This window comes from Gouania willdenowi, chromosome 3 (genome assembly GCF_900634775.1).
Source record: "Gouania willdenowi chromosome 3, fGouWil2.1, whole genome shotgun sequence".
Taxonomy (NCBI): Eukaryota; Metazoa; Chordata; class Actinopteri; order Blenniiformes; family Gobiesocidae; genus Gouania; species Gouania willdenowi.
In genome coordinates, this window is record NC_041046.1 from 40,211,026 (window position 1) to 40,236,364 (window position 25,339).

General features: G+C 37.7%; 2 protein-coding genes across 3 annotated transcripts; one reads left to right on the forward strand and one right to left on the reverse strand.

The window, feature by feature from the left end:
* Positions 1-771: 771 nt before the first annotated feature.
* On the forward strand, positions 772-18,316 carry zdhhc13 (zDHHC palmitoyltransferase 13). 2 transcript variants are annotated; one of them, XM_028443252.1, is made up of 17 exons: positions 772-922; positions 3,057-3,262; positions 5,018-5,140; positions 9,101-9,178; positions 10,438-10,582; positions 10,689-10,753; positions 10,830-10,992; positions 11,863-11,988; positions 12,076-12,209; positions 12,299-12,399; positions 13,972-14,108; positions 14,182-14,244; positions 14,327-14,420; positions 15,332-15,415; positions 16,116-16,273; positions 16,549-16,646; positions 17,773-18,316. In XM_028443252.1, exons 1-17 carry the CDS (start codon positions 899-901, stop codon positions 17,909-17,911), a joined length of 1,938 nt encoding a protein of 645 aa, XP_028299053.1. In that variant the 5' UTR covers positions 772-898; the 3' UTR covers positions 17,912-18,316. The 2 variants fall into 2 exon arrangements, with proteins under 2 accessions (XP_028299053.1, XP_028299054.1); XM_028443253.1 differs by having other exon boundaries at positions 13,972-14,096.
* Positions 18,317-19,575: 1,259 nt separating this feature from the next.
* csrp3 (cysteine and glycine-rich protein 3 (cardiac LIM protein)) lies at positions 19,576-23,939 on the reverse strand. The gene is made up of 6 exons (XM_028437673.1): positions 23,816-23,939; positions 22,699-22,810; positions 21,116-21,281; positions 19,979-20,108; positions 19,812-19,905; positions 19,576-19,725 (listed from the first exon to the last, which is right to left on the reverse strand). Exons 1-6 carry the CDS (start codon positions 23,912-23,914, stop codon positions 19,661-19,663), a joined length of 666 nt encoding a protein of 221 aa, XP_028293474.1. The 5' UTR covers positions 23,915-23,939; the 3' UTR covers positions 19,576-19,660.
* Positions 23,940-25,339: the final 1,400 nt, after the last annotated feature.

Consider the following 25,339-nt stretch of genomic DNA (forward strand, 5'->3'; position numbering starts at 1 on the left):
AACAATTAAAGCTCGTTTTCCCTCCACTAAAGATAAAGATAAAGATAATCTTTATTAGTGCCACAAATGGGAAATTGCACAGTTTCAGAAGCAGATGAATAAAATAAAACATCAACATAAAAAATACTACTCCTACTTTCAATTATTTCTTAAAGTTTATCAACTCATTCAAAAACATAATAAAAGGTGGTTTGCTTTTTTGAAAACTCGATTTTAATATTATGTTATATGAAAAAAAAAAAAAAAAGGAAAAAAAAGAAAGAAAAAAAGGGAAAAAAGATATATTTGTATCTGCCATCACACCAATGTTAATATCTATATATTTCGATTTTATGTAAATTTATGTCATTTTCATCCATCCAAGTTTGAAAATAGTCCCAACACACACAAACTACGCAACAGCAACAAACATTTTTTTTTAATTTAGTTTAAACATCAGTCTCACAAAACAAACAGTTACTTCTGTCAATGTTAAATATTTGGCCTATTAATGTCACTAATTGTATTAAAGTAAGTATCATTGGGTACAATAGATTCTTTAGCATGATTTTATTTATTTATTTATTTATTTATTTATTTATTTATTTATTTATTTATTTATTTATTTATTTATCTTTTGGAAGAACGGTATGTAGACTGATGGAAAACTTTACTTTTACTGTGAAAACCTCAATTCGGAACAAGAGCGTTGGTTGGTACAAACTCACTGCATAGATCAATGTCACTAATTGTATTAAAGTGAGTCTCGTTGACTTCAAAGAGAAACTGAAAGAGCTACAATAGATTAATTTTAGGTAAATATTGGAAATCTATACTTTTACTGTGAAAACCTCAGTTCTGAACCAGAGTGTTGGTTCTTCATGTGTGGAGACTTCCGCTTTCGTTCCTTCACAACAAGATGGACTGGACGGAAGATTGTCATGTAAGTACGTCTGTGTGAAACCGTCACTTCTGAGCTCTTTGTGTGAGGCTTTAATGTCGTTCGGGCTCCTGCTTTTTGCATTGTTGCCTTAGTTTAATCCTAGTATCTGTCCGTGTTGTTACGTCAGTTTCAGTTGCTTTGAGGGGGAAACGAGCTGCGAGAGGTAGCCTCCAGTTTGTCACCTGGCGATAACGTCAGCCAGGCGGTGTCATGAGCCTACTCGCCTCTGTGTTAGCTAATGACCTACTTCCGCATTTAATTTCGACATTGGCACACGATAAAGTGATTTTCATTGTCTGTGTCATGTCATGTTGTATATATGCGTTTAAAAAACGTTACGATTAAGTTTACATTTAGAAATATCTGTTTAAAAAAACACACGTGACTAAATTACAGAAGCTACGGAAGTTGGTCATCAGCTAACCAGGAGTTAAGTTCCGTCAATACACCAGCTAGTCATTTATTCATTTTTGTTGCCGTGCAAGTGTCGAAATGTCCACGTAATTGAGTCTATAGGTCATCAGTTCGTCATTCGTTAAGATGCATTAATATTTAATAACTCCAAGTATCTTTTTTTGTTTTTTTGTTCCTACAATACACGCCCCTGTAGCTCTGAAGCAGAAGAATGTCGATGTAAGAGTAGCAGTATTTATGATTATGATTCGATTCTTAAATTTCTAAAAATCAATTATTTACTGTACATTTATCAAATTGTTACACTAACCAGCTGAGTGTCCTAAATTTTGTAGTATACTACACTAGAGGTGTGTATTGCTTGGCATCTGGCGATACGAATTCGTATCCCGATACATAGAAGGTCATGTACGATACGATATATCCCGATATTCAAGTATAAGGCGATTAATGCGTTTTTTTTGTTTTTGTTGTCTATATATGACTTAAGAAACAACTAATCTGTAAATGCGTACACCTTCATCAGAACATTATGTATGAAATATATTTTATTGGCATATTTAGACTCAAAACATTGGCTTTAACACGCCATGTGCCAACAACTTAAAATAAAAAATAACATACAATCTGCCTGTGGCTTTTAAACCAACTTTAGTGCAGCTTAACTGAGGCATAGAACAACAAATAAATGCAGAAAGTTAGTACTTTCTTTTTAGATTTTATTGAAAAAACACAAGATGCCCAGGTTTCAGCGCACTCCTTTGTGCAGTTACAATGTCTCCTGCAGTGGAAAAGACTTTCCTGGTTAAATAAAGGTAAAACAAAATAATAATAATTAAAAAAAAATGATATGGATGCATTTAGAATCAGTCAGATACAGCGATATGTTGTCAAATTGATTTTTTTCAGCACCCCTATCCTACACCCATTTTGTTATCATACATTTCTGGCCACCCCAATGACTTTTTTCTATTTCGTCTTTTCTTTATACTGCATTTTATTTGAACTAGATTTATATTTGAGAAAGTGAACAAATATAATACAGTTGTTTAAGATTGTGTGTTGTGGTTTAATTTGAAAAATACCAAACGTTTATTTATTAAATACATTTTTATCAGTAATTTTTTTTTTTAATCAATAACTACACATTTCATGCTACCCCACATGAGGCCATGACCCCAAGGTTGAAAAACACCGTACTAAACAATATTGAAGGAGGTGTGAGGTGTTACACAAAAGTAAAGTCACATATTCAGCAGCTGGCTTATGTTAAATGGAAGAACAATAATTTGAATAATTGATTCGATAATTGTTGGAAAACAGCTTTTTATCGAATCGTAACTTTAATAATCTATCAAATCAGGAAATTGTGCTGATGATATCGTATTAAAGATCTGTTCTCATCATGGTATCGATAACTTCTGTAAATTCAGTTTCAGGATATGATTGTATTAGATATTGGTGCTTTGTATTGAAGCATGTTATGGTTTTACCGTGTTGAATGATTTAGGTAAGAACTAATAAAAAGTCACTCTTCTCTTCTCGTCTTAGCTTCAATGAGAGAATCAGTTCAGTCAAATGAAGCATAGCCCCTTGTTTTATGGCAATAGAAAGCTAAATTGTGTAGTTGAATAAATAACGATTCATGCTGGGGTTCGTGATCATCTTATTGTTATTAATAGTGACCAAATCATTCTTTTGTCCCGTGTCTTTCCTCCAGGAACACGGCCATAGTCACCATGGACATTCAGGTCACTCCCACGGGCCTCGGGCGGCAGCGTTTGGCGGGACCAACGTCTCGTTCGTGCCGGAGTTTTACGGACAGTCTGGCAATGCTGCAGAGGAGACGATGGACGCTGGTCAGACGCTGAAGAAACGCTCGCACCTGGACGACAGCAGCACCTGGGACATCGTGAAGGCAGCACAGTGAGTGGAGGAGCAACAACAGAAAGATCTGCATGTTCACGTCTAATGTTGCTCCAATACATTCAGTGTGGTGGTTCTATTTTTAAGTAGCTTTAAACGTCAGTGAGCGTGGATTATTAATGCAAAGTAACTTTGAAGTGCTCACGGCAACAAAACGTGTTTGTCAAAAGTAGGGTGACCATACGTCCACATTTACCCAGACATGTCTTCTTTCTGGACGGATTTTACAAACACATCAAAATGTCCGGGTTTCCCAGGGACCCTGAACGCATCTAGGGGAACAAGTTAATTTAACTGACCGGTGTCATGCACTGAGAGCGCACCGTACTGAGATTGTACATGTGCATGCGCACTACTGGAAAATGAATTTTTGCTAAAAAAAATTAAATTTAATGCATTTTTGTTTATTTTTGTTTTCAAAGTGAACTGACATGTTTTATTTGTTTATTGGATTAGGTTTGGGTCATAATCTCAGTACGGAGGTAAACTCAGATCATGACAAAATAACTCTGGAGAGTTATCTGAGAAATTTAAGCAGTTTCTGAAAGCTAAGGAGTTCCTCTTTATAGCATGTATCATGTCGTCATTACGCTGATTTTATGCACACGTGACAGAATCATTAAAGATGCCTCTTTGTTCTGACAAAAAGAGAAGAGAGGGATTTGAAAACAAAGGAGCCACTGGGAGAAACTTAGAATATAGAAAGCTAAGGTGAATTTTCCATCATCTGGGGACTCATTTATAAACCACTTAGAAAACGTTTGGGACTTATAAAAAAAAAATCTGGCGAGATAATGTGCCGAAGATCTTATCATTACATGATTCCACTAGTTTTGTCAATTGCAATTTTTCTAACTTGCAAATTTTGTGAAATACCAGTAACATGTTTCCTTTAGAATAACGAAATATATATATATATATATATATATATATTATAAGTGAATCCAATAGCACTACACTCACTACCTGCTATAAGCTTTTAGAGCAACTGTATAGAAAAAAAAAAGTACTGTAATCCCCGTCTGTTTACATTGCTTGTGGTGTCTTAAAAACTGTATTATCGTAGACATGTTTTTTCAAAAACCCAAATTTGTGAAAGCCATCGACCAATTTCGAAGTCTTTATTTTTTGGCACATCTTGTGTTATTTTTTTTTTATTTATACATTGTTATTTTTATTTATTGTGAAAATGTTAAGTCTTGACACACAAATGTTGAATTTTCATCACCTTTTTCTATGTAAAATTATTGGAGAGGAGTGGGATTAAAATAAAGTTTATTGAAAAAAAAAAAAAAAAGAATAACGAAAAATATGTCACAATATTTAAATATGGACTGCAGTCAAATCATCAGACATGCTGCTGTGCATAAAATAGAAAATACATAAAATAAAAATAAAGCGTGTTTTTGCATATTTTTGACGTCTCCTTTCTCCAACACACCTGAATCTAATAATACTGTCATCATAGAGCTCTGCAGTTAGCCTGATAACTAGCTGTGTGCGTGCGTGCGTGCGTGTGTGCGTGGAAGAGCAAAGGTCAGTGCTGCTATCTAAAAGGTAAATACATTCACAGTCACCATGTGTCAGTATTAAGTCACAATTACAGTTTCATTTGATCTGCGTCTGTTTCAAAGAATCCTGAATGTCTCTTATTAAATTGTCACATGGGTTGGTTTATTTTAAGCTAGTAGCATACTATGAATTAGCTACAGTTGTACATTAACCTGATGGTGTTTGTTTGCTCCACCCTCTCAGGTTCGGTATTCTGGAGCGCTGTAAGGAGCTGGTGGAGGCCGGGTACGACGTCAGGCAGCCAGACAAGGAGAACGTCACCCTGCTGCACTGGGCCGCCATCAACAACCGCCCAGAGCTAATCCAGTAAGACGGTTTTATACCAACTGTGTGTTTACTAGTGTTTATGTTTTCAGAGGTGTGCAATCCAATTGGACGATTCTTTACAATTAAATATTAATTAAGATTTCCCCAAAAGCATTTATTCGTCGAATAGCTGTTGATGTATAATCGGTATAGCCTTGTAATCATTTTACATAATTTCTAGAGCAATGTAATATAGGACAGAGACGAGGCCTGGGCTGTGTATCGATTTTTTTTAAAGGTTGATTAGAGATTTTTGTCGTGATCAAAAAACATTTATTTCTTACTTGCTTCTGACAACGAGAGCGAGACGGAGAACAGCGAGGAAGGGAATAGTGTCTTCAGTTGTCTGGAATTGGTTTGGGTTTGTAGCGACAGACGTGTAACAAGTGTAGGGCCCTATTAAAATCTATTTAATTTTTTTCCAAATTCCGTGTGTTCCGCATACATTTTTAAAAAATTCCTTTTTCTTTTTTTTTTTTTTAGAAATAATAATTTTTTCAGAAAATATTTAGTTTTTAACTCCTGTGGGGAAACAAAATAAATACGAATAAAAATGCAAACCATAATTAAACAAAAATGTATGTCAAAAAATAAAAATGTAATTTAAATTAATGACTAAGATACAATGAAAAGGTAGATATAAGTTGTACTGACATGGATTATTCTGACTGCTCCTTTTTAATGATTTACAGTATATGTCATATTAATCCATGAGAGCAGCATTAATGTCCCTCAGGGATCAATGGTTTACCGAATCTGAGCAGGTTTATTGATTAAGTTTTGATCAACTTAATTTAAATGATCCTGATGACATCATTCTACACCGTAATGATTAAACAAAAACAAATGGATGCATCAGTTATTTCACCACTACGGGACAGTATTAGAAGCTATATTTATCATGAACCTACAGTGTTTGAGACTCTACAACATCTAAACATCAAACACAGACCCTGAAAGTCTGCACATCAACCAAAATGTGATATTTGTTCATGTATTCAGGAATGCACTGTTGAACAAAAGTCTTAAATTTGCACTTTTTTAATTTCCGTGTTGGGAGATGATTTATTATTAATTATAATAATGATAATAATGGCTTAGATTTAGATTTATATAGTGCTTTTTTCAAGGAGACTCAAAGCGCGTACAGAAACCTTTTTTATTTATTTTAATTTTTTGCATACAATGTGCTATGCTACTTTTTTGTTTACAGAAGTATTTTTTTCAAGAAAGAGGTTTTGCTTTCCTGAGGAGGCTCTTTGTTTATGTTTTTGAAAATGTATTTTGAACAAAGTGCAATATTTAGCTATTAGAGAACTATAAGGTATTCAGTTATTATTATTATTTTTTTTTAGTGGTAGTATTTTAACAAAAGAACACCTGGTACTTTAATTCCAGGAGGTAAATGAGGGTTAGGTTTGTTTAGTTTGATGAAATAAAATCAAAACTTGCTTCGAGACTTTGCTGTCATTGGTACTTTTTGTTTTCTTTAAAAAAAATTTTGGAAGAAAATGTGATATTTTATTTTTAGGCCATATCACCCAGCCCTAACAGTGACATTATTGATTTTGTTATTATTATTATTATAAGGTTAAATATTTGTACAATTGTTGTTTACAAAATGCCACCGTGCCCCGCCTCTCCTTCAGGGAGACACGCCTTCTGTTCACACCTCAAACATTTACATAACTCTGCTTTTGGGGGGGGAGGGGGCACGTGCTGCGCTGCCTAAACCAGCTTCCCTAGTTTGACCTAATTACAGTTAAACTAAACAAAGAAAAGCATTTGGTTGTATAAACTCAGAGGCTTGTGTAGAGTTGGGAGTGATCTTATCAGGAAACAGGGATTCAAGTCTTTAAGGCTGACGAGACTCTGGATGTGTGTGTTATTGTCGTTCTTTGGTGCTCAAAGGATGAAGAAGAAAAGAAACAAACTATTGAAGCTAAAACTATTTAAATTTCCTTGAGTTTGTGAGCATTTTTTTTCAATTTGAGAAAAATGTGTGGAATCAATTCAATTAAAACTGCAGGATTTTGGAAAAGATAAAGATGTATTTCTCAACAATTTGTGATTCAAAATGACTGCCACCATTTTATATCCTCCTTAAATAAAGTGTTTATTACTTTTCCTTAGGGAGGGCTGGTGATGGTCACAATTATGCAATAAAATCAATTAATTTACTGGTGTTTAATTGCAATAACAAAACATGCATTGCTGTCGTTAAAAGATTGCACTTCATGTAGTGTTGAACTGCAAAAGCATGTGCAGACAAAGTAATAAAAAATGACTGCCATCATGTGATTGAAAATGTAGGAACACTGTGCGCATATTTTGGATATTTACTGAATTCATGTGTTAAGAAGGGCTGAGATATCTATAACTGAATTATTTGGTATTTTTACACAGTGATTCATGTTTTTCTGTGATTTCGACTTGATTCTGTGGGCCGAATTTAATGCTCTAAAGCAGGGGTTTTCAACTGGTCTCTCCCTGGGACCCACATTTTGTCACGGTCATTAATTTGCGAACCAGTTTTTTTTTGTTTTTTTTTTTTCTTCAGACCAAATTTAGTTTTTCAATAACAGCTGTTGAAAACACACACAGAATCTTTTTTTAAAACATAAATTTATAAATTTTTGTGTGCAATATGCATTTCACAGCATGCCTCTCAAAAAAAAGTTCATTTCTAAATAAAAGAGTCCAACATGAGAGACGTTAAGTATTTATTTTATTTTTGACCAGCCATCCACGACCCACCCAGTACCGGTCCGGGACCCACTTTTGCGTCCCAACCCACCAGTTGAGAATCACTGCACTAAAGGGCCGGGTTGGGCCCCCGGGGTTTTAAGTTTGACCGATGTGCTCTGAATTCTAAAGATTTTGACTTAATCCAGCGTTTGTGCTGGATTATAAAGATTTTTCAGTCTCTTTTAGAGAACTTGTTGTTTTTGTCCTTCGGTTAGTTATTAGTGTATTATAAAGATATGTTTATATGTACAGTATGTATACAGTTTATTTTTTATTATTACTTTATTCTTATTTGTGTATATATACTGTATTAAGGCTGAACAATTAATTACATTTGCAATATTATCGCAATATCATAAAACGCGATTTTCTAATCGCAAGGGCTGCAATTTATTTATTTATTTATTTTAGTAATAATTTATTTGAAGTTTGTTGGGAGTTGGATTTACCTAAAAAAAGGTCCAATTGGTTAAAGCAGATATTAGTTCTCCTTAGTTTTCCTGCACTTTAGTATGTGTGTTGTTACTGACTGGATATTAGTATTTATTTAGTGTTTATTTTATTTATTTATAGATTTTCCTGTTAAGTTTAGAGAGTGTTTAAGAAGTGCAGTCCACATGTTTACATGTTTCATGAAACGTGAAGTTAGTTTGATATGTTGAAGAGGTAAAGCCACAGATTTGTTTTATTGTTGTAATCTGTGCTTTATATTTTTTTTATTAATTTATTTCAAGTTTAAATAAATCTTATTTTTTTATTATGAAACAGATTGATTTATTGCTTGTGTTCATTGAAAAATACATGACAAGAGGCCCTTGAAAAAATAATCGCGTATTAAATTGCTATATTGAGGGAAAAAATTGCAATTAGATTATTTTCCAAAATTGTTCAGCCCTAATATATATAGTATATATATATATTTATTTATTGTGTGTGTATGTGTGCGGGGGGTATATAGTGTGTGATGTTTTTGGGTTTGAAAAATTACATAAATGAGTTGTATGTAACTTGAGAAGAATGCATGTGAAACCCAATAAAAATACTTAATTTATAAAGTATTAAAAGGTAAATAAATATTTTTTTTAATAATGTATTTTCTCTCAGGAGTGTCATTAAATATTTGTGACTGTAATTTTGAACACAGCTATGATAAATGCTCAGACACAGCCCTGAATTATTCCTATTAATATCCTTTCTTTGAATCTTCTACAGATATTTCATATCCAAAGGAGCTGTGGTCGACCAGCTGGGTGGAGACCTGAACTCTACTCCTCTCCACTGGGCCATCAGGTCAGCACATGAAGTCAATCTGATGCTTTGTTATTGCTGTATTTGGAGCGAATGTGAGGGCTGCCAATTTAAGTTAGAAAAAGGCTAATAATTATGATAGATTCTTGCTAGACAGATAATTTTATAAAAGTGGAAAAACTCGTTGCCACCCACGTATGTAGGCGGGGTCAAAGACGTCACACAGTTTATTCAGTTAAGAGAAGATTCATTTGCTCTACAAGGGCATCAATACGAAAGTTTGATCAATTCTGGCATCTTTTTTTGACTTTTTTGGAAAATGTGAACACAATGACGTTTGTTGATGTGATATAGTTGTACTTCTATTATTGTATTGTATTGATTATCATTTTATTTGGTTTTTTCTGTCTTGGTGTCGGTGTGTCTTGTGAACTGTAATTCTTGAGTTATCTGGCCTTGTATTATAGGGTGGGATGGGGAGGGAAAAGGAAAAAGGAAATGTTGGAAAATGTATGTTACAGTGGTTCTCCATCATTTTTTAGCTCAAGAACCCCCCCCCCCTTTTTCTTTTGTCAGAATCCAAGTACCCCCTTTGTCCGACTACAACATTTTACTATGAAAACTATTTAAAAACAACTACAGAGCATAATGATGGAATTAACGACTGATTACACACATTTTAACGAATCTCATTTTGTAGAATTAAGTAGAAATAATCAGTATTTAGTGCAGTGGTTCCCAACCTTTTTGTATCTTGACCCCATTTTGATTTCAGGAGTTTCTGGTGACCCCAAAGACATTTTTTATCCAGAATTAGTTTTTGATCATCATCACATTTGTGTGTGTGCGTGTGTGTGTGTGTGTTATTTTTTTTACTGCATTTTAGTTGAACTAGATTCATTTTTCATAGATTGTGTATTGGTTTCATTAAAAATAAATAAGTAATTGAAAAATCTATTTCAATTTTTCAGACCCCATTTAAACTCCAAGTGGCCCCATGTGGGGTCCTGACCCCAAGTTTGAAAAACACTGATTTAGTGGCTCCTGAATAGATTTAATTCAATAGTTTTTATCATTTCCAGTCATCTCACGCCTGGGGTGGGACCAAGACTGACATGTTATTTTCCCCTCTCTCTCTCTCTCTCTCTCTCTCTCTCTCTCTCTCTCTCTCTCTCTCTCCCCATGTAGTGACATCGCATACCCCCATTTGAGAACCACTGTGTTAAATGATGCTTTCTGTGCTATTCAAACAAAAAAAGACCTTGTTTAAAAACCACTGCACTATGTTTGATATTCTTCAGGCAGGGCCACCTCTCCATGGTGATCCAGCTGATGAGATACGGAGCCGACCCGTCCATAGCGGATGGAGAAGGTTTCCGTGCGCTCCACCTGGCCATCCTCTTCCAGCACATGGCCATCGCAGCTTATCTCATGGCCAAGGGTCAGGTCAGACACCGATACTCATCCAACCCAAATCTAGGCAGAAAAAAAGTTCCCCGTGCTCCTCCTTTTGTCTTTTCAACTTTGTAAGTCTTTACTTTCTGTTTTCCAGGAAGTAGACGGGCCTGACTGTAACGGACAGACTCCTTTAATGTTGGCAGCTCAGAAGATCATTGGGTGAGAGCTGATTTCTAGAAGCTGAATGAGCATAGATACACTTTTTCTGAATCTAAATTTTGTTCTTCTGTCCCAGGCCTGAGCCCACCAACTTTCTCATCAAAAATAATGCTTCTGTGAGCGCGGTGGACAAATTAAACAGGAACACGCCACTGCACTGTGCGGTTCTGGCAGGAAACGTCGACGCCGCCCACATCTTGTTGGAGGCCGGGGCCAGTGTGGACACGGAGAATGTTAACGTAGGACAGATATTAGTATTAACTGACAGACCGAGGGCCACATGTGGTCCTCTGTCTAATTGTTTGTGCCCCCAAAACAAATCCCCTAAAAACTGTAATTCAAGATGTTGGAGAGGATATGAAGTCCATTATAATAACTCAAAAAATACACAAAATAACAACAAAGATACACAAAATGACTCCAAAGACACACAACCACTTAAATATACAAAATGACTACAATAAAAGCACAAAACAACACATACACAAAATGGCAAAAATACACAAAAGATAGAAGAAGAAAAAAAATGCACAAATCAATGAAAAAATCAGTAAATGACAGGAAACAAAACAAAAAGATTGCAAAAAATACACAAAATGACTCCAAAGACACACAACCACGTAAACATACAAAATTACGACAAGAAAAGCAAAAAACATCATGTACACAAAACAACACATACACAAAATGGCAACAAAAATACAAAGAAAACTCACAAATTGACAAAAAAAATTCCATAAATGATAGAAAAATACACAAAATGACAACAAACGCACAAAAAGATTTAAAAAAAGACACAAAATGACTACAAAGACACACAACCACGTAAACATACAAAATTATGACAAAGAAGCACAAAACACGAAAAATATAGAAAAAATGCACAAAAAATGGCACAAAATACACAAAATAACAACAATAACAGACAACATAACGAGAACAAAAAAATAATGACCTGAAAAACACATAATTAAAAAAAAATCCCAGAATGACAGGAAAAAAAGACAAAATGACCTAAAAACTCACAAAACCACACATAAAGACTCCAGTATTGTGTGTAAGATATAGTTTCCATTGATCTCATGGTGTGTTCACTTCCTGTCCCTCAGGGCCACACCCCCATTGACCTGGCTCACCAGGTGCACAGCCCTCTGCTCGTGCACATGCTCAGTCGCATCAAGCAGGAAAGGATTCGCTCCAACTCTCGTTGTGTCCGCCTCATCAACAGATACAGGGTACACTGAGAACACAGAGTCGTGCACACAACTTTCTATTGGACTTTTCCCTCTCATTGTTAAAGTGTTTTCTGTGCATGTTTAAAGGTCTTCTTGCAGTTGTTTCTCAGCACAGCCTGTTTGGGAAGCATTGGTGCAATACTCAACATGAACTCTGAGTCCTGGTTACTCAAAGGAATCCTGCTGGCCTGTGTCATATTTGTGATGAACTTAGCCTTGAGGTATTGCTACACATATATTCAGTTATTCTTCTGTATCTCCCACACAAACCATTACATCATGGCTATAACAGGAAACTCTTGTTGCTCAGGAATTTTCCAGGTCCAGCCTTTCACTCTCTTCTACCTGCTACGTCACTGATGGCTTCCATCTTCTGGATGATCTTCACCTGGTACCTCTGGTTCCTGCCAGATATCCTTTCTCTCAAAGGGTTACAACACGTGTCAAACTCAAGGCCCGGGGGCCAAATTTTGCCCTTTAAACCAGCGGTCCCCAACGTTTTTTGCTTTTTTAGACCGGTTTAATTTCAGACAATATTTTCACGGACCCAACCATATGGTGCAGAATCCTGGACTATCTACAGCTGTCACATCAAAAAGCTCCACGCATACATGATAAACATTTGAGGGTCATTATGAACATATCCTGGAAGGACAAAGTTACAAATTTAGCAATCCTGCATTGTGATGTGAAGATGTCTTAAAGGTGCAGTCCGCAACTCTCAGATCCCTCTCTCTCGCTGCTCTCTTGCCCTGCCTCCAAACTTTCCAAAGTCCATTCCTCAGAGGAGCTAACAAGCTAACGTTAGTCCGACAGCAACATCACAGTAATATAACATGCTCTGTTAAAAGCATATTACTGCAGCACTTCTCTCTCAATGTGCACACACCTCAGCAACAGCAGCAACAGCACAGTGACACTTACAGCAGCCACACGGAATCTGCTGCGCACACACGAACAACACATACACCACAGAGTTCTAGTGTAACAATTACAAATCAAACATAATATACTGTAAATCAAGCAGCAGTAATTACCTTTCAAGCAGAATAGTCACCAATTCCATCTTCTACTCCTCCAGACCATACACTGTAAAAAAAGACGGCGCTCTAGCTCCGGGAAAGGGGCGGGGCCTGTGAGCAACAGCTGTCAGACAGCTCATCAAACACAATCCTGGCTCTGATTGGCTCTTTTTGCTCGGTCGCGGTGCATTCTGGCAATCTGCCAAAGGCTGCAGGAGGCGGGACTTAATGAGCCTGTTTTATTCACACAAACTACTAGTTTGATGTAAAGCTGTCCTTACATAGTGACTGCTTTAGCAAATATGACAAAAAGTCACTTTTATGAGAGTTGCAGACTGCACCTTTAAGATGTGACAAAAAAACTGTAATTTTCTAAATATAACCCTATTAAACGTGGATGCACTGTACACAACTTTATTAGCAACGTCAAGAATAAACATGCTTTCAACATAAGATACGCCACAAAAACAAATATGAAGTGCATGAAAAATAAAAATAAGACTCACGATAACGTGGGAGACCTGAGCTTGTTTTTCTGCAATAAGACGATTAGACCGATGTAGCAGAGAGAATCCGGTAATTTTCCAAAATAAAGCATTGTTCTCGGATAATAAAGAAAACGGAAATAATGTAAGTTATGTATGTTGTCCGCGACCCACCAGTTGAGAATCACTGTTTTAGTATATTCTTGTTGTTGTTTTGTGTATTTTAATATAATTTTGTGCATTTGCGTTTGGGGCCACATACAATTATCAGACCGAGGGCCCCCGGGCCGACTGGTGTCCTACGTCTAGTTTGAAGTAAAGAAATGTAGAAATAAATGCTTTAACTACTTCTATGGCAGGATCGATGCGCCTAAAAAAAGTGTGTTAAAAGTCCCCGTCAAAATAAAAGCATTGTATTTTATGATAAGTTAAGGTAAGGTAAGAACTGCTGTTTTCTCCTTAACAATTCCTTCCACATGGACCGAGCTCCACCATCCAAGTGCTTTTCACCGTCAATGCCAGCGCTCTGCTTTACTACTACCTCCGAACCTGCAGGACCGACCCCGGCTTCATCAAAGCCACGGAGGAGGAAAAGAAGATGGTAGGACCGTCGGTAAACAACCATCAGGTTTGTTTTCCTGTGAGGGATTTTAGCTGAACTCACACGTGTCGCCCCCTTTTGTCAGAATGTGGTGATGTTGGCTGAAGCCGGCTGCCTGGACCCCAGAATATTTTGTACTTCCTGTATGGTGAGTGTGCACGTTTTCACAGTGTCTGTGTGTTAGCATTATAGAAACAGTGATGAGCATCTGGTTTTACATGGATTCACAGATAAAGAAGCCGATGAGGACGAGTCACTGCTTCTCGTGTGACGCCTGCGTGGCCAAACAGGACCATCACTCTGTGTGGATCAACGGCTGCATCGGTACAACACAGCAATGACTCTAACATCACCGTAGAAATGGCTAATGTGAATGTGTGGAGTGTCCATGAACCATTTGAATCTGGCTTTACCAAGATATGCAACAAAATCAGGACAAATTAATCAAACAAATTCTTTACTGTATGGAGCTAGATTAACAAACATTGATCACGGAAAACAATATTTTTCATGTTGTTGCTACATCCTAAATGGTGCATTCACTATGTACAAAAAGGCAAAAAAAGGGGAAAAAACTACAAATAAATAATTTAAAAACATACACAAAATTACTCATAACACATACATCCATCTACTTTTCAACCCGCTTGCTCCTTTTCAGGGTGACTCATAACACAAAAATCCCCAAAAATATTCAAAACAACATGAATATGCAAAATGACTCCAAAAAGACACAAAACTACAAAAAATAAACAAATAAAAAACAGAAAAACACACAAAGCTACACATAATGACAACAAAAATGGCAGAAAAACACACAAACCTTATGTCATTGTTCAAAATACTGACATGAATGTTGATAATGTGGCCCTCGGATCAGACCATCACATTTTTGTGTCCCCTACTGTTATAAACGTTGCTCATCTCAGGTCTAAATGTTAGTACTAATGGTGATAAAAAAAAACAAAGAGAGATGGAGATACGAAATAGAAATAAAAAAAATACCAAAATGCAAAACACAAAAATTCTGAATATCTTAAAAGGAAAAGGTATATATGTGGATATTGAATAAATTTGACTTAAAAACAAAGAATGAGTAGTAATAAATGAAACCAAAATGATTATTCTGCTGTTGAGGTGAAGGGGAATGAGCACTTGTTGCTAATCCTAATCTTCTGTTTACATGGGAAATTGTATCTGATTCGTTAAGGCTGTGCTGTTGTTTTTCTGTCCAGGTGCGAGGAACCATCACTATTTCATCCTCTTCCTCTCCTGCCTGGTGCTGATGGGTGTCTGGATGTTTTACGGTTGCATCGTGTGTGAGTTTCTCCACAGTGACAAATTAACCCTCATTTATCAGATCTGAGCGTAAGACGTGGATTTGACCAAATTCACGCAAATGTGCTACAGGAATCAGTAATGTGATGAATTATAGGTGAATTTGGCTGAAGGCATAATAAACGCAGACAAGGGACATTTAGTCATTTTTTAATTTCTTTTAATGTGATATTTTTTGACCAAAGCGTGGAGACTGATGCTGATATACAGTAAATGTCATATCCATGTGTGTCTCCAGGATTTCTGTGAAGTTGCTTGCAGTGCACACAGGGGGGCAGATTTCTTTTTTAAGTTTAAATGTGCTTCTTTAATTCCAGTTTACACACCATCAAAAAGCACATCATTGTTTTGCTCCAATTCAGATGTGTGGATGCCAATTTTCATTTTGGAAAAGCCTCTTTTCTTGGTTGACATCAGTGGGCGGGGCCTCCGAAACACGAGGGCGTAACAATGACGTTAATGACGATCGAATTCAGCCACTGTATTTATCAACACCCGATAACTTGTACGCTGGCATTGGTCAGATACGAATGTTTCATGAATTACGTGTTGGACCTGTTGTACGACCAAATGTAAACTCAGATTTGAACCCGTTTTTACTCACGGTTGATAGTTGAGGTCCACAGTGATGTGTTGGTGCGTAAACAGTGCATCACTTCCAGCCTCTCTGTGCTCTTCCAGACTGGTTGACTCACTGCTCGCTGCAGTACCAGGAGGAGGGTGTGTGGGGCGTGCTCTCTGGCCTGGTCGGCTGCTCTCCGTGGGTGCTCTGCGTCTTCTTCATGGCGTTCTATCACACCAGCTGGTCCGGTTTGGTCCTGCTGCTGCAGCTCTACCAGGTGCTTCCCACTTAGCAGGAAATAGTTTTTAAATCCTGATGAAGGTGATTCATTCTTTTCAGTAGAAAAATACTAACAAACCGCCTTCCTTTCAGTTGTACTGTAACTAAAACAAGCCTATTATCATTTAAACACATTATAGAGCATGAATGTTTCAGATTTGACTGGTTTGTCGAGGAAATGTTGAAAAGATGCAAAGTAGCGGCTCCAGTGTGTCGAGTCTGAGACGTAGATGAGCATCTTATCTGATGTTGGGGTCTTTGTCTTTGGGGCAGATTGCTTTTTTAGGTTTGACCACAGCAGAGAGAACAACTCTGACTCACCAGCAGAGGAAACTACGACAAAACATCTCCCTCAGACAAAATCCTTACAAGTAAGTTCAAAGTTTACAGAAAGAGAATGTTTCACATTTCCATTCAATCTGCTGGTTTTATCCAGGGGTTAAACACAACTGGAAACCAGGTGATAATCAAAGTAAAGCAAAGACCAAACACATGCCACTACTCACTGAGATCCATTATGTCCATTATTTATGAACTACTTCAGTAATTTAATGGCTTTCATTGTCAGCAGGTGGCAGTATAAGGCTAAGCGATGTGATGTAATCAACTGTTTAAAGCAGAGTTAGACACCTGTTATCACATTAAGGCCCAGAAAAATGTGATTACATCTGACCTGAGGGCCACATGATCAAATGTTTATGTCAGCATTTTAGAATAATGACCAATCCAAGCAAAAAACAAAGGATTTGTGTGTTTTGTTGTGTTTTTTTTTTTTTTTTTTTTTTTGTAATTTTTGTTGTTTGTTGTGTACATTTTTCAGGGATTTATTTGTAGTCATCATTTGTGTTTTTGGAGTAATGTTTTCGTACTTTGGTTGTCCTTTTTGTGTATTTTTCTGTAATTTCTTTGTGTTTTTTAAATTTTTTGTTTTAGTTTTTCTGCCATTTTTTGTGTTTTTGGAGTCATTTTTGTCATCATTTTGTGTACTTCAGTTGTTGTTTTGTATATATTTCCATCACTCTGTATATTTTTGTGAGTTTTTTAGTGTGGTTTCTTTTAGTCGCTTTTGTGTATTTTAGTTGCCATTTTGTATGTTTTTCAGGGATTTATTTGTCATCATCTTGTGTGTTTTTAGAGTAACATGTTATGGTTTCATTACTTTATTTTAAATTTCTTGAGAAAAGAAGTTCTTTATCAATGAAACCTTAACATATTATTCAAAAACAAGAAAAAAAGAACTTTCTGGAATTATAGTTTTTTGGAGAGATTTGTTTTTTCTGTGCATTTCTCTGTAGTTTTTAAAACAAAATTGGATTGACGGCTGCACCATCTGGTTTAAAGTGAATAACAATGTAGCACATCATCATTTCAGAAATACCATTAGGGTTGCACACGTGCTTGAAGTTATTCACGTTTACGTTTTCGATGAAACACACTGTAATAAAGGTTCTTCTACTCCAGGCTGTTGATTTCCTGCCTGTGTTTCCCTCTGTGCAGCCTGGGCGTGCTCAGGAACCTGTTGTCCTTCTTCCAGCTGCGATGTTTCGGCTTTTTTAAACCGGCCATCATCGACTGGACGCAGCAGGTTCCACCTGGACGCGACCCCAACGTGTTCCCACGCACCGACCTGGTGTAAAAACTCCCTAACATTCACTGCGGTGCAGGACCAAAAAGCAAAGATTGTATATATTTTTTCATGATCATTTTTTGTTGTTATTCTTGCCGATGCACAGCTGTGTGTAGATGCTGTGTTTTATTACAGCTGCTGCTGCTGCTGCTGCTGCCTTACGAACGACCAGTGAGAGTCACATGGTTCTAACGCAGAAGAGGTCGAGGCCACCTTTAAAGGCCCAACGTGTGAAATTTTGTGCTGTTTTTATGAAAACACAATGCCTATTTTTAATTATCTGTTCTGGTTCTAAAAACAAAGAAACTTTGTATGGCTAAAGAAAGAGTCCATTTTCGGATTTTTCTTAAAGCTGCATGTGTTGAATCGGAAATTTTAACTCGCATACTTCAATAAAACAATGTTGTGCCTGTCTTTTCGAAGCATTGATGTGCTTTCATTGGATCTCTGTAGTCACTATGCATTAGTCAAGTCACTCTCAGAACAGAAGAACTGAGACTTTATCAGCAAAAGTTTCCCTGTTTAGCTGAAGTGACTCAATGATTACTTAAAAAACAACACAAAATCAAATTTTTAACAATGTTTAATAGCATCCATTGATTTAAGACTGTAACCCTGAAAAAACGGAAAAAGCGGGTCAGAAAATGGATGGATTTAAGTAATTTATGTGTTTTCACTGTTCTTTGTTTTTTTTTTTTTGGGGGGGGGGAGATACAAAATTGGATCGAGGGCTGCATTAATTAATTTATTCATTCATTTACATTGATTTTGAATGTTAATCACAAGAGTTGCTGAAGTCACGTTCACTGTGCACCTCTCAAGAGATTACCAGCTAAAAAAGAGAATCACTACATTATTAAATCTAACTTCAAAGTATAGTTTAACACATTAATGTATACATGTCATTTTGTAGATGGTCAAAATCTGCTGTTTGTTGTGGTATATGGAGAATTGACCCTCGTCAGCTTCTGTAGATTTGACTTCATGACAAACCTTCGACTTTTATCACAATATTGTATTTTGAGCTTATTTTCGAGATCTCTACATATTTCCACTTTATTCTTCAAATCTCAACTTTAATCTCGACATCTTGGCTTAATTCTTGATTTTTGCCCTAATCCGCTTAGGTGAGGATAAATTGTATGACGTACGTTAAGAGGGTAACTGACACAGCAACAACAAGCTAACTATAGATGATGACCTTATAGTTATAACTTATAGCCGTGTACACTAAAACCTGATGAGCTGAGCATTGTTAGGCAGCGGTCCTAATTTTATGGTTCATAGGTGTTGTTTCTCATCAGTACATGCAACCAAATGCTAAAAGTGTCTCTTATCAGGTTCTTCCAGATAAATATGCAGTGACTTTGACCTTTTGTTCCCCCAGTCGCTAAAAGCCTGCGTCGTCACATTCTCAAACGTCGTTTAGCGAGACAAACGGCTTTAATTAGAGCTGCAGGAACACAGCCGTGTAAATGAATTAACATGGTGTGCTAATTGCATTTTATGCTGATTTATTCATTTAGTTCAATTATAGATTGCACAAACTTATTCATGAATGAAAATGGGATTTATAATTAAGTTTGAAATAATAATGCCTGTAGTGCATTATTAGACTCAGTGGGAATGCGTTTGAGGAGGGGAAACATTATCGACACAAATAAATGATACTGTTCCTGTCAACAAAAACTGATTTATTTAGTGCTGAATAAATTTGAGTGCTGCATCTGTAGATATCAGAGTGGATTTGGACACCTGTTACTCCAGCATGGCCTCGTTCCCCAGGCCGAACCCCTTGGGGCCAAAGTTTTTGGCGTAACAAACTGGGAAGAAAAAGACCAAACAAATGATCAGTTATGTTTTATAAAAACTGATGTGTATCTTATAAAATGTGTGTGTGTGTAAATACCTTTACAGTATAACTCTCCATCCTTGTCCGTCACTGTGGTCGATTCCAGACTTTTACCACAGATTGCACAGCGGAAACAGGTTTTATGCCATGGCTACAAACACACACACACAATTGTGTATCAAGTCTGACTTAATGTTAAGTTTGATAAATGGGACATTTCTTACCTTTCCTGCTCCCATCACCTTCTCTGCAGCGTAAACCGCCTTGGAGCAGCGAGGGCAACGATCTGAACTTCCAAACTTCTGGGAAAACTTGTTGGAACTGGGGCTGGAATTGGCTGGATGCGCTTTAGGCCTAAAGAGAACCATTTTTTAACTCTACTTTTTAATGAAATATAACAGGCACAAAGACCTTTAGAGAATGTCAAGGCAGACGAAAGGATAATAAAACCAATCCCGAAACAAAGCCCATTGGTCAATGTCAGCTCTCTTTGTGCTCCTCGTCAGTCTTCAGTAGACCAAGAAGTAGAGCATTAGCATGGTAAAGTATTATATTACAAGATTAAGGTATACGCTTCTTTGTAATAGCTTATCAGACAAACTACACATGCAGGATAAAAAGCCATTCGCTAAAATGTCCTTGTACATTGAGCATGAAAAATAGAAAATATTACTTTCTTTGAACTTTATTAATACATATATCTGTTATGTTTTATTTATGTTATTTTTATGACAAAATTGAGAACCACTGTATTAGGAGAACAAAAATACTTTCACTATTACTCACAAAACTCACAAGACAGCTACAAAAACACAAAATGAGACAAAATGACACCATTTTCACCCAAGGTGACTTGAAAAACACAGACCACGACAAAAATGAAATCAATGACTCAGAAAACAACAAATACACAAAAGGAGAAAAAATATACAAATTGAAAACAAAGAATACTCAAAATGACGGAAAATTATACAAAACAAGAAAAATACTTAAAATAACAACAAAACGCACACAAAATGAGAGAAAATTTAAGTTCCCCCCCCAAAAAAACAGAGAAAATTATACAAAATGACAGAAAAATATACCAAATAAATATAATTTCATTAACACAAAACAACAAACTTACACAAAATGAGAGATAAAATGTAAAAAAAAAAACAACACCCACAAATCCTTTTCTTCTTTTGTGTATTATTGCTCAGATAAGTCATCATTTTTTTATTTATCACATATTTGTGGCCCCTGCTGTGATAAAAGATGCCCATCTCTGCCATAGTGTAAAGCTGTGTATCATCAGTATATTGTAAAACGTTAACCTGTCATTGACTCTCACTACATTGTTCTGTTTATACAGTACGTACTCCTGAGAGGCTCCACACGGTCCTGCAGGATCCGAGCTCAGAGCTCCAGCTCCTTGGCCGTATCCGTAGCCTTTGGGTCCGTACTTCTTACCATAACAGGACTTGCAGTAGATCTCAGATTCGTGTGCTGCTACCGTGGTGCTGTCCAGTGCTTTCCTGCAGGTCACTGTGTGAAAGAGTTCAGAAACATCACCAAAAGGTTAAATCAGGCTCCATTAAAGCTGGTTTTATCACTCAGCAATGCCATTACACACACACATGTCTTGTGTTTCTATTTGTAGCCACGCACTGGGGGGTTAGCTCAATGTTGGAGAAAGGATGAACACTTAACACATCCCAGAGGCCTGTCACAGCTCCCACTAGAAGCAGCAGTCACGCAGACTGATGGAGCAGCAGCTGCAGGAGATTTGGGTTTTTGGAAGGAAGGACGACAAGTGACCATGAGGTGAGGATGGATGGACAGGCAGAACCAAGAACAGTAGGCAGAGAGGCAGGGAAGAGTCACAATATTTACATATGAGGTGTATTGACTGCTTCATATGATATTCATTTAAAAGATTTGAGTGTTGGCCTTTTGCATGAACTGGAAACCAAGGAGGTCCCTTGGTCCCAGACTAGCTGCAGCTGTATGCCATAGAGTCACAATATTTACATATTTATCTATTTCTCAAAATAAATTATTTAAAGGCACCGCGGACTTAAAGAGTTGACCCATATGAGTTATTTTAAATGATTCCTCAGGTCAATATACAGTGCTTGACAGTATCAATGCTCCGAGTGAGGGTGTCCTCTTAGGATATCGACTATATAAGTTTGGAGAGACGGACCGTCTTTGGCCAGGTCATGTGACCTGGAGAACATATCACTTTACGGCAGTCACATGACCACAGGCTCGGATATACAGGAGGAGGAGGAGGAGGAGGAGGAGGAGGAGGAGGAGGAGGAGGAGGAGGAGGAGGAGGAGGAGGAGGAGAAGAGAAGAAGAAGAAGAAGAAGAAGAAGAAGAAGAAGAAGAAGAAGAAGAAGAAGAAGAAGAAGAAGAAGAAGAAGAAGAAGAAGAAGAAGAAGAAGAAGAAGAAGAAGAAGAAGAAGAAGAAGAAGAAGAAGAACAACAACAACAACAAAACTACTGTTTGGTTCCGCGGAGGCATGCGCTAAATTCTTGCAGTAAAAGGTCACGTCACAGAGTGTGCGTATCGCGTTGCATTTTTTCGTCGACATATTTATGTGTGTTTTAGTGGTAAGCCTGCTTTTATTAATCAACTGTCAATGTGAACAGAACAGATCAGAGCACGGGCAAACAAGCAAACGTCAAACACAAACAGGCGCTAGGTGCACGCAAGAGACCCAGTGGAACTATTTACATAATCCATATATCTAAACTAAGGATAATCCATGTTCTTGTGCAGAAAAAGGATTGTGTCAAGGTTTCAAAGCTGTCCTCTGCTCCATGGTCCTGTAGCACACAGGGACACCATGTGACCACCACACACTTTGTCCTGCATTATAGGTGTGTGTGTGTGTGTGTGTGTGAGCTCTGTGGTGAACTGGCGACCTGCCCAAACCCCAAACTTTCCACTCACTGCAGATGAAGCAGATCTTATGGAAGCTCCTCCCATTACACTGGATCTCCTCTGCGTGGTAGACCGTCTTCTCACACGCTCCACACTTAGCACCGCCTCCCCAGTTTGGCATCTTGGAAAAAAAATGATAAAAATATTACTGACCTAAACACGTCCCTTTACACCAGGGGTGTCCAATTCCGGTCCTCGAGGGCCACTATCCAGCATGTTTTAGATGTTTCCCTCTTCCAACACACCTGATTCAAATGATTAGGATCGTTATCAGGCTTCTGCAGAGCTGGATGAGGAGTTGATCATTTGAATCAGGTGTGTTGGAAGAGGGAAACATCTAAAACATGCTGGATAGTGGCCCTCGAGGACCGGAATTGGACACCCCTGCTTTACACAAAGACAAATAATCAGTGTCATCATCACTGCATTGCTTCTCTCTATAAATATAGCCTAAATGTGTGATCTACTTTTAATATTCATCTGTAATGACATCATAAGGAAAAGGTTCTTTGGCCCTAAGGGTGTAAGAAAAAAAAATGCTTTAATCAATTTGAGTGAATTTTACTTTAAACTGGCCCAATTCATATTAGACACCTAGAATCCATCATCTTTTATTGTGCTTATTAAAGGTTTAGACTCTTTTTGAATAAAGAATTGACTCTAGCCAAATGCATATGAGTGTACTTATGTAATAAGTACACTCATTTTATTTATTTTATGAATAAAATAATTAAAAAATAAAGTTCAATGTGTATGAACAGAGTAATAGGTAATTTCTAAGTAATAATACATGATGTTTTTCACAAGAATTTGGGAGTGTTTCATGATAATGTTTCTTCTTCTACACCAACTTTTTGTCTTCACCATCCACACCACAAGATGTAACAGGTGTAAGGAAAAATGTTAAATGTAAACATTTAGATTTAACATTTACATTTAGATTCATTTTTCATGTTTAACAATAGTATAAGCAGCTGTCATATGAGAGAAAAATTTGCTATATCAGCGGAAAGTGAGCTAAACATTCAAAATACTTCTGCTATGAAACTGACTGAGCTCTTACATTCTGCACCCATAGGGATCTAAAACATAGAGAGAAAGCAGTAAAAAGCCAACATGTCCTTACCTTGAACCACAGTCCAGTCTCAGAGTGGCTGTGAGCTCTGTTGCATCGTTTAAGTAGCGTCCACTTCTCCACCACCTCTGTCCCTTTGTGACGCCTCATGAAACCATGGTCCTAAAATAACTGGTGACACAGCAGAGCCCTCGGACCCTTCATCACAGTCTCAAACAATCAGCCGACATTTGTTCTGGAGGAAACTGGAACCATCAGCACACACAGGCCTGACAGCTGTGCTACGTTACTGGATTATATGCATTAATGGTAGAAACTCCAAGCGTCCCATTGAACAACTACAGCTCATCTGAACATGAACACACAGCTCAACTATTCACCCATCACTGAAATAACCTCTTTTCACACACAGCTCCTATAAATACTAGTATAACTGCCTGGAAAGGGTAAGAATAAAGCTGAGGTTCACAACCTTTTTGGGGTCGAGACCCTATTTTTATATCACAAGTTTCTGGTGACCCCAGATACCTTTTTATTATCTAGAATTCGTTTTTGATGATGTTTTTGTTTATACTGTTACACACACAGCAACAAGATAAGCCCTCAGATGTTTTTATTCTCAAGGTGTAACGATTCATCATTGGATCGATGAATCGATTTATAATCCTACAATTCAACTACATCGATCTGTGCTCGGCAAGTTGGCCTTCCAGATGACATTGAACGATCGAAAATTGTTTCAAAAAGTAATTAATTGATTGTATCGATACAAGGAAATAACACATTGGATTAAGCACTTGTCTGTTTGTGTTGCCCTGCGATGGACTGGTTGTTGGGCGCTCTCTTTGTGGGGGTCTCTCCGGGCGGTGTCGGCCTTGCAGAGCGTGATAGTGCCTCTTCCCTTTGGGTATGGCTTGGTGCTTGTCTCATCTCATCTACCTGTTGCCTTTGGGGTGTTCTCCATGATTTGCGGGCCTAGGGGGTGCTCTTGGGGTCCGGCGGGCTTAGCCTGCTGGCTGGGCCGATCTTGGCGGGGGTCTTCCGTGGAGGGTGCTTGGGCTGCGCCCTTGCATGCCTGCGGGTTAGGCGCGAGGTGGCCCCTGTGGGGCCGGGGTCTGTGGCTCTGCCACCTCGGGGCTGTCCGCGTTGCATACCAGTATGACGCTTTGGCTGGGGTCCTGACTTTGACATAATTAAGGCTCATCACGTTGGCGGCATCGATGAAGGGTGATCTGGGGCGCTCGGCCAATGCGCCTGGGGGCCGGTGGGGTGACTTGCAGCATCATTGGGCGGGCTGCTACCGGTGCTGCTTCTGTTCCGGTTCCTTCTGGCCTGGGGTCCGGTCTCTGCTGCCTGTTCGGTGCAGCTCTGGCCATCTACTGGGCGTAGGTCTTTGCTCCTCAGCTAGGGTCTCTCTGGGCCCTCCCCTCGAGGGCTTTGGTGCTGGGATGTGGGTTGTTATTTAATTGCAATAACAAAACATGCGTTGCAGTTTTTAAAAATACTGCATTTCTTGTAATGTTGACCTTTGACAGCATGTGCAAAGTAAAAAAAAAAAGATATTTTAATTCTGAC

Bases quoted from the DNA above. Each gene is read 5' to 3' on its own strand.
- csrp3 (XM_028437673.1), bottom strand. From the start codon at position 23,914: ATGAGGCGTCACAAAGGGACAGAGGTGGTGGAGAAGTGGACGCTACTT. The intron at 22,811-23,815 runs GTAAGGACATGT...TTTTTTTCCAAG, and splicing joins AGACTGGACTGTGGTTCAAG to ATGCCAAACTGGGGAGGCGG. The intron at 19,726-19,811 runs GTATTTACACAC...TTTTCTTCCCAG, and splicing joins TGGAGAGTTATACTGTAAAG to TTTGTTACGCCAAAAACTTT.
- zdhhc13 (XM_028443252.1), top strand. From the start codon at position 899: ATGGACTGGACGGAAGATTGTCAT. The intron at 10,754-10,829 runs GTGAGAGCTGAT...CTTCTGTCCCAG, and splicing joins GCAGCTCAGAAGATCATTGG to GCCTGAGCCCACCAACTTTC. The intron at 11,989-12,075 runs GTACACTGAGAA...GCATGTTTAAAG, and splicing joins GCCTCATCAACAGATACAGG to GTCTTCTTGCAGTTGTTTCT.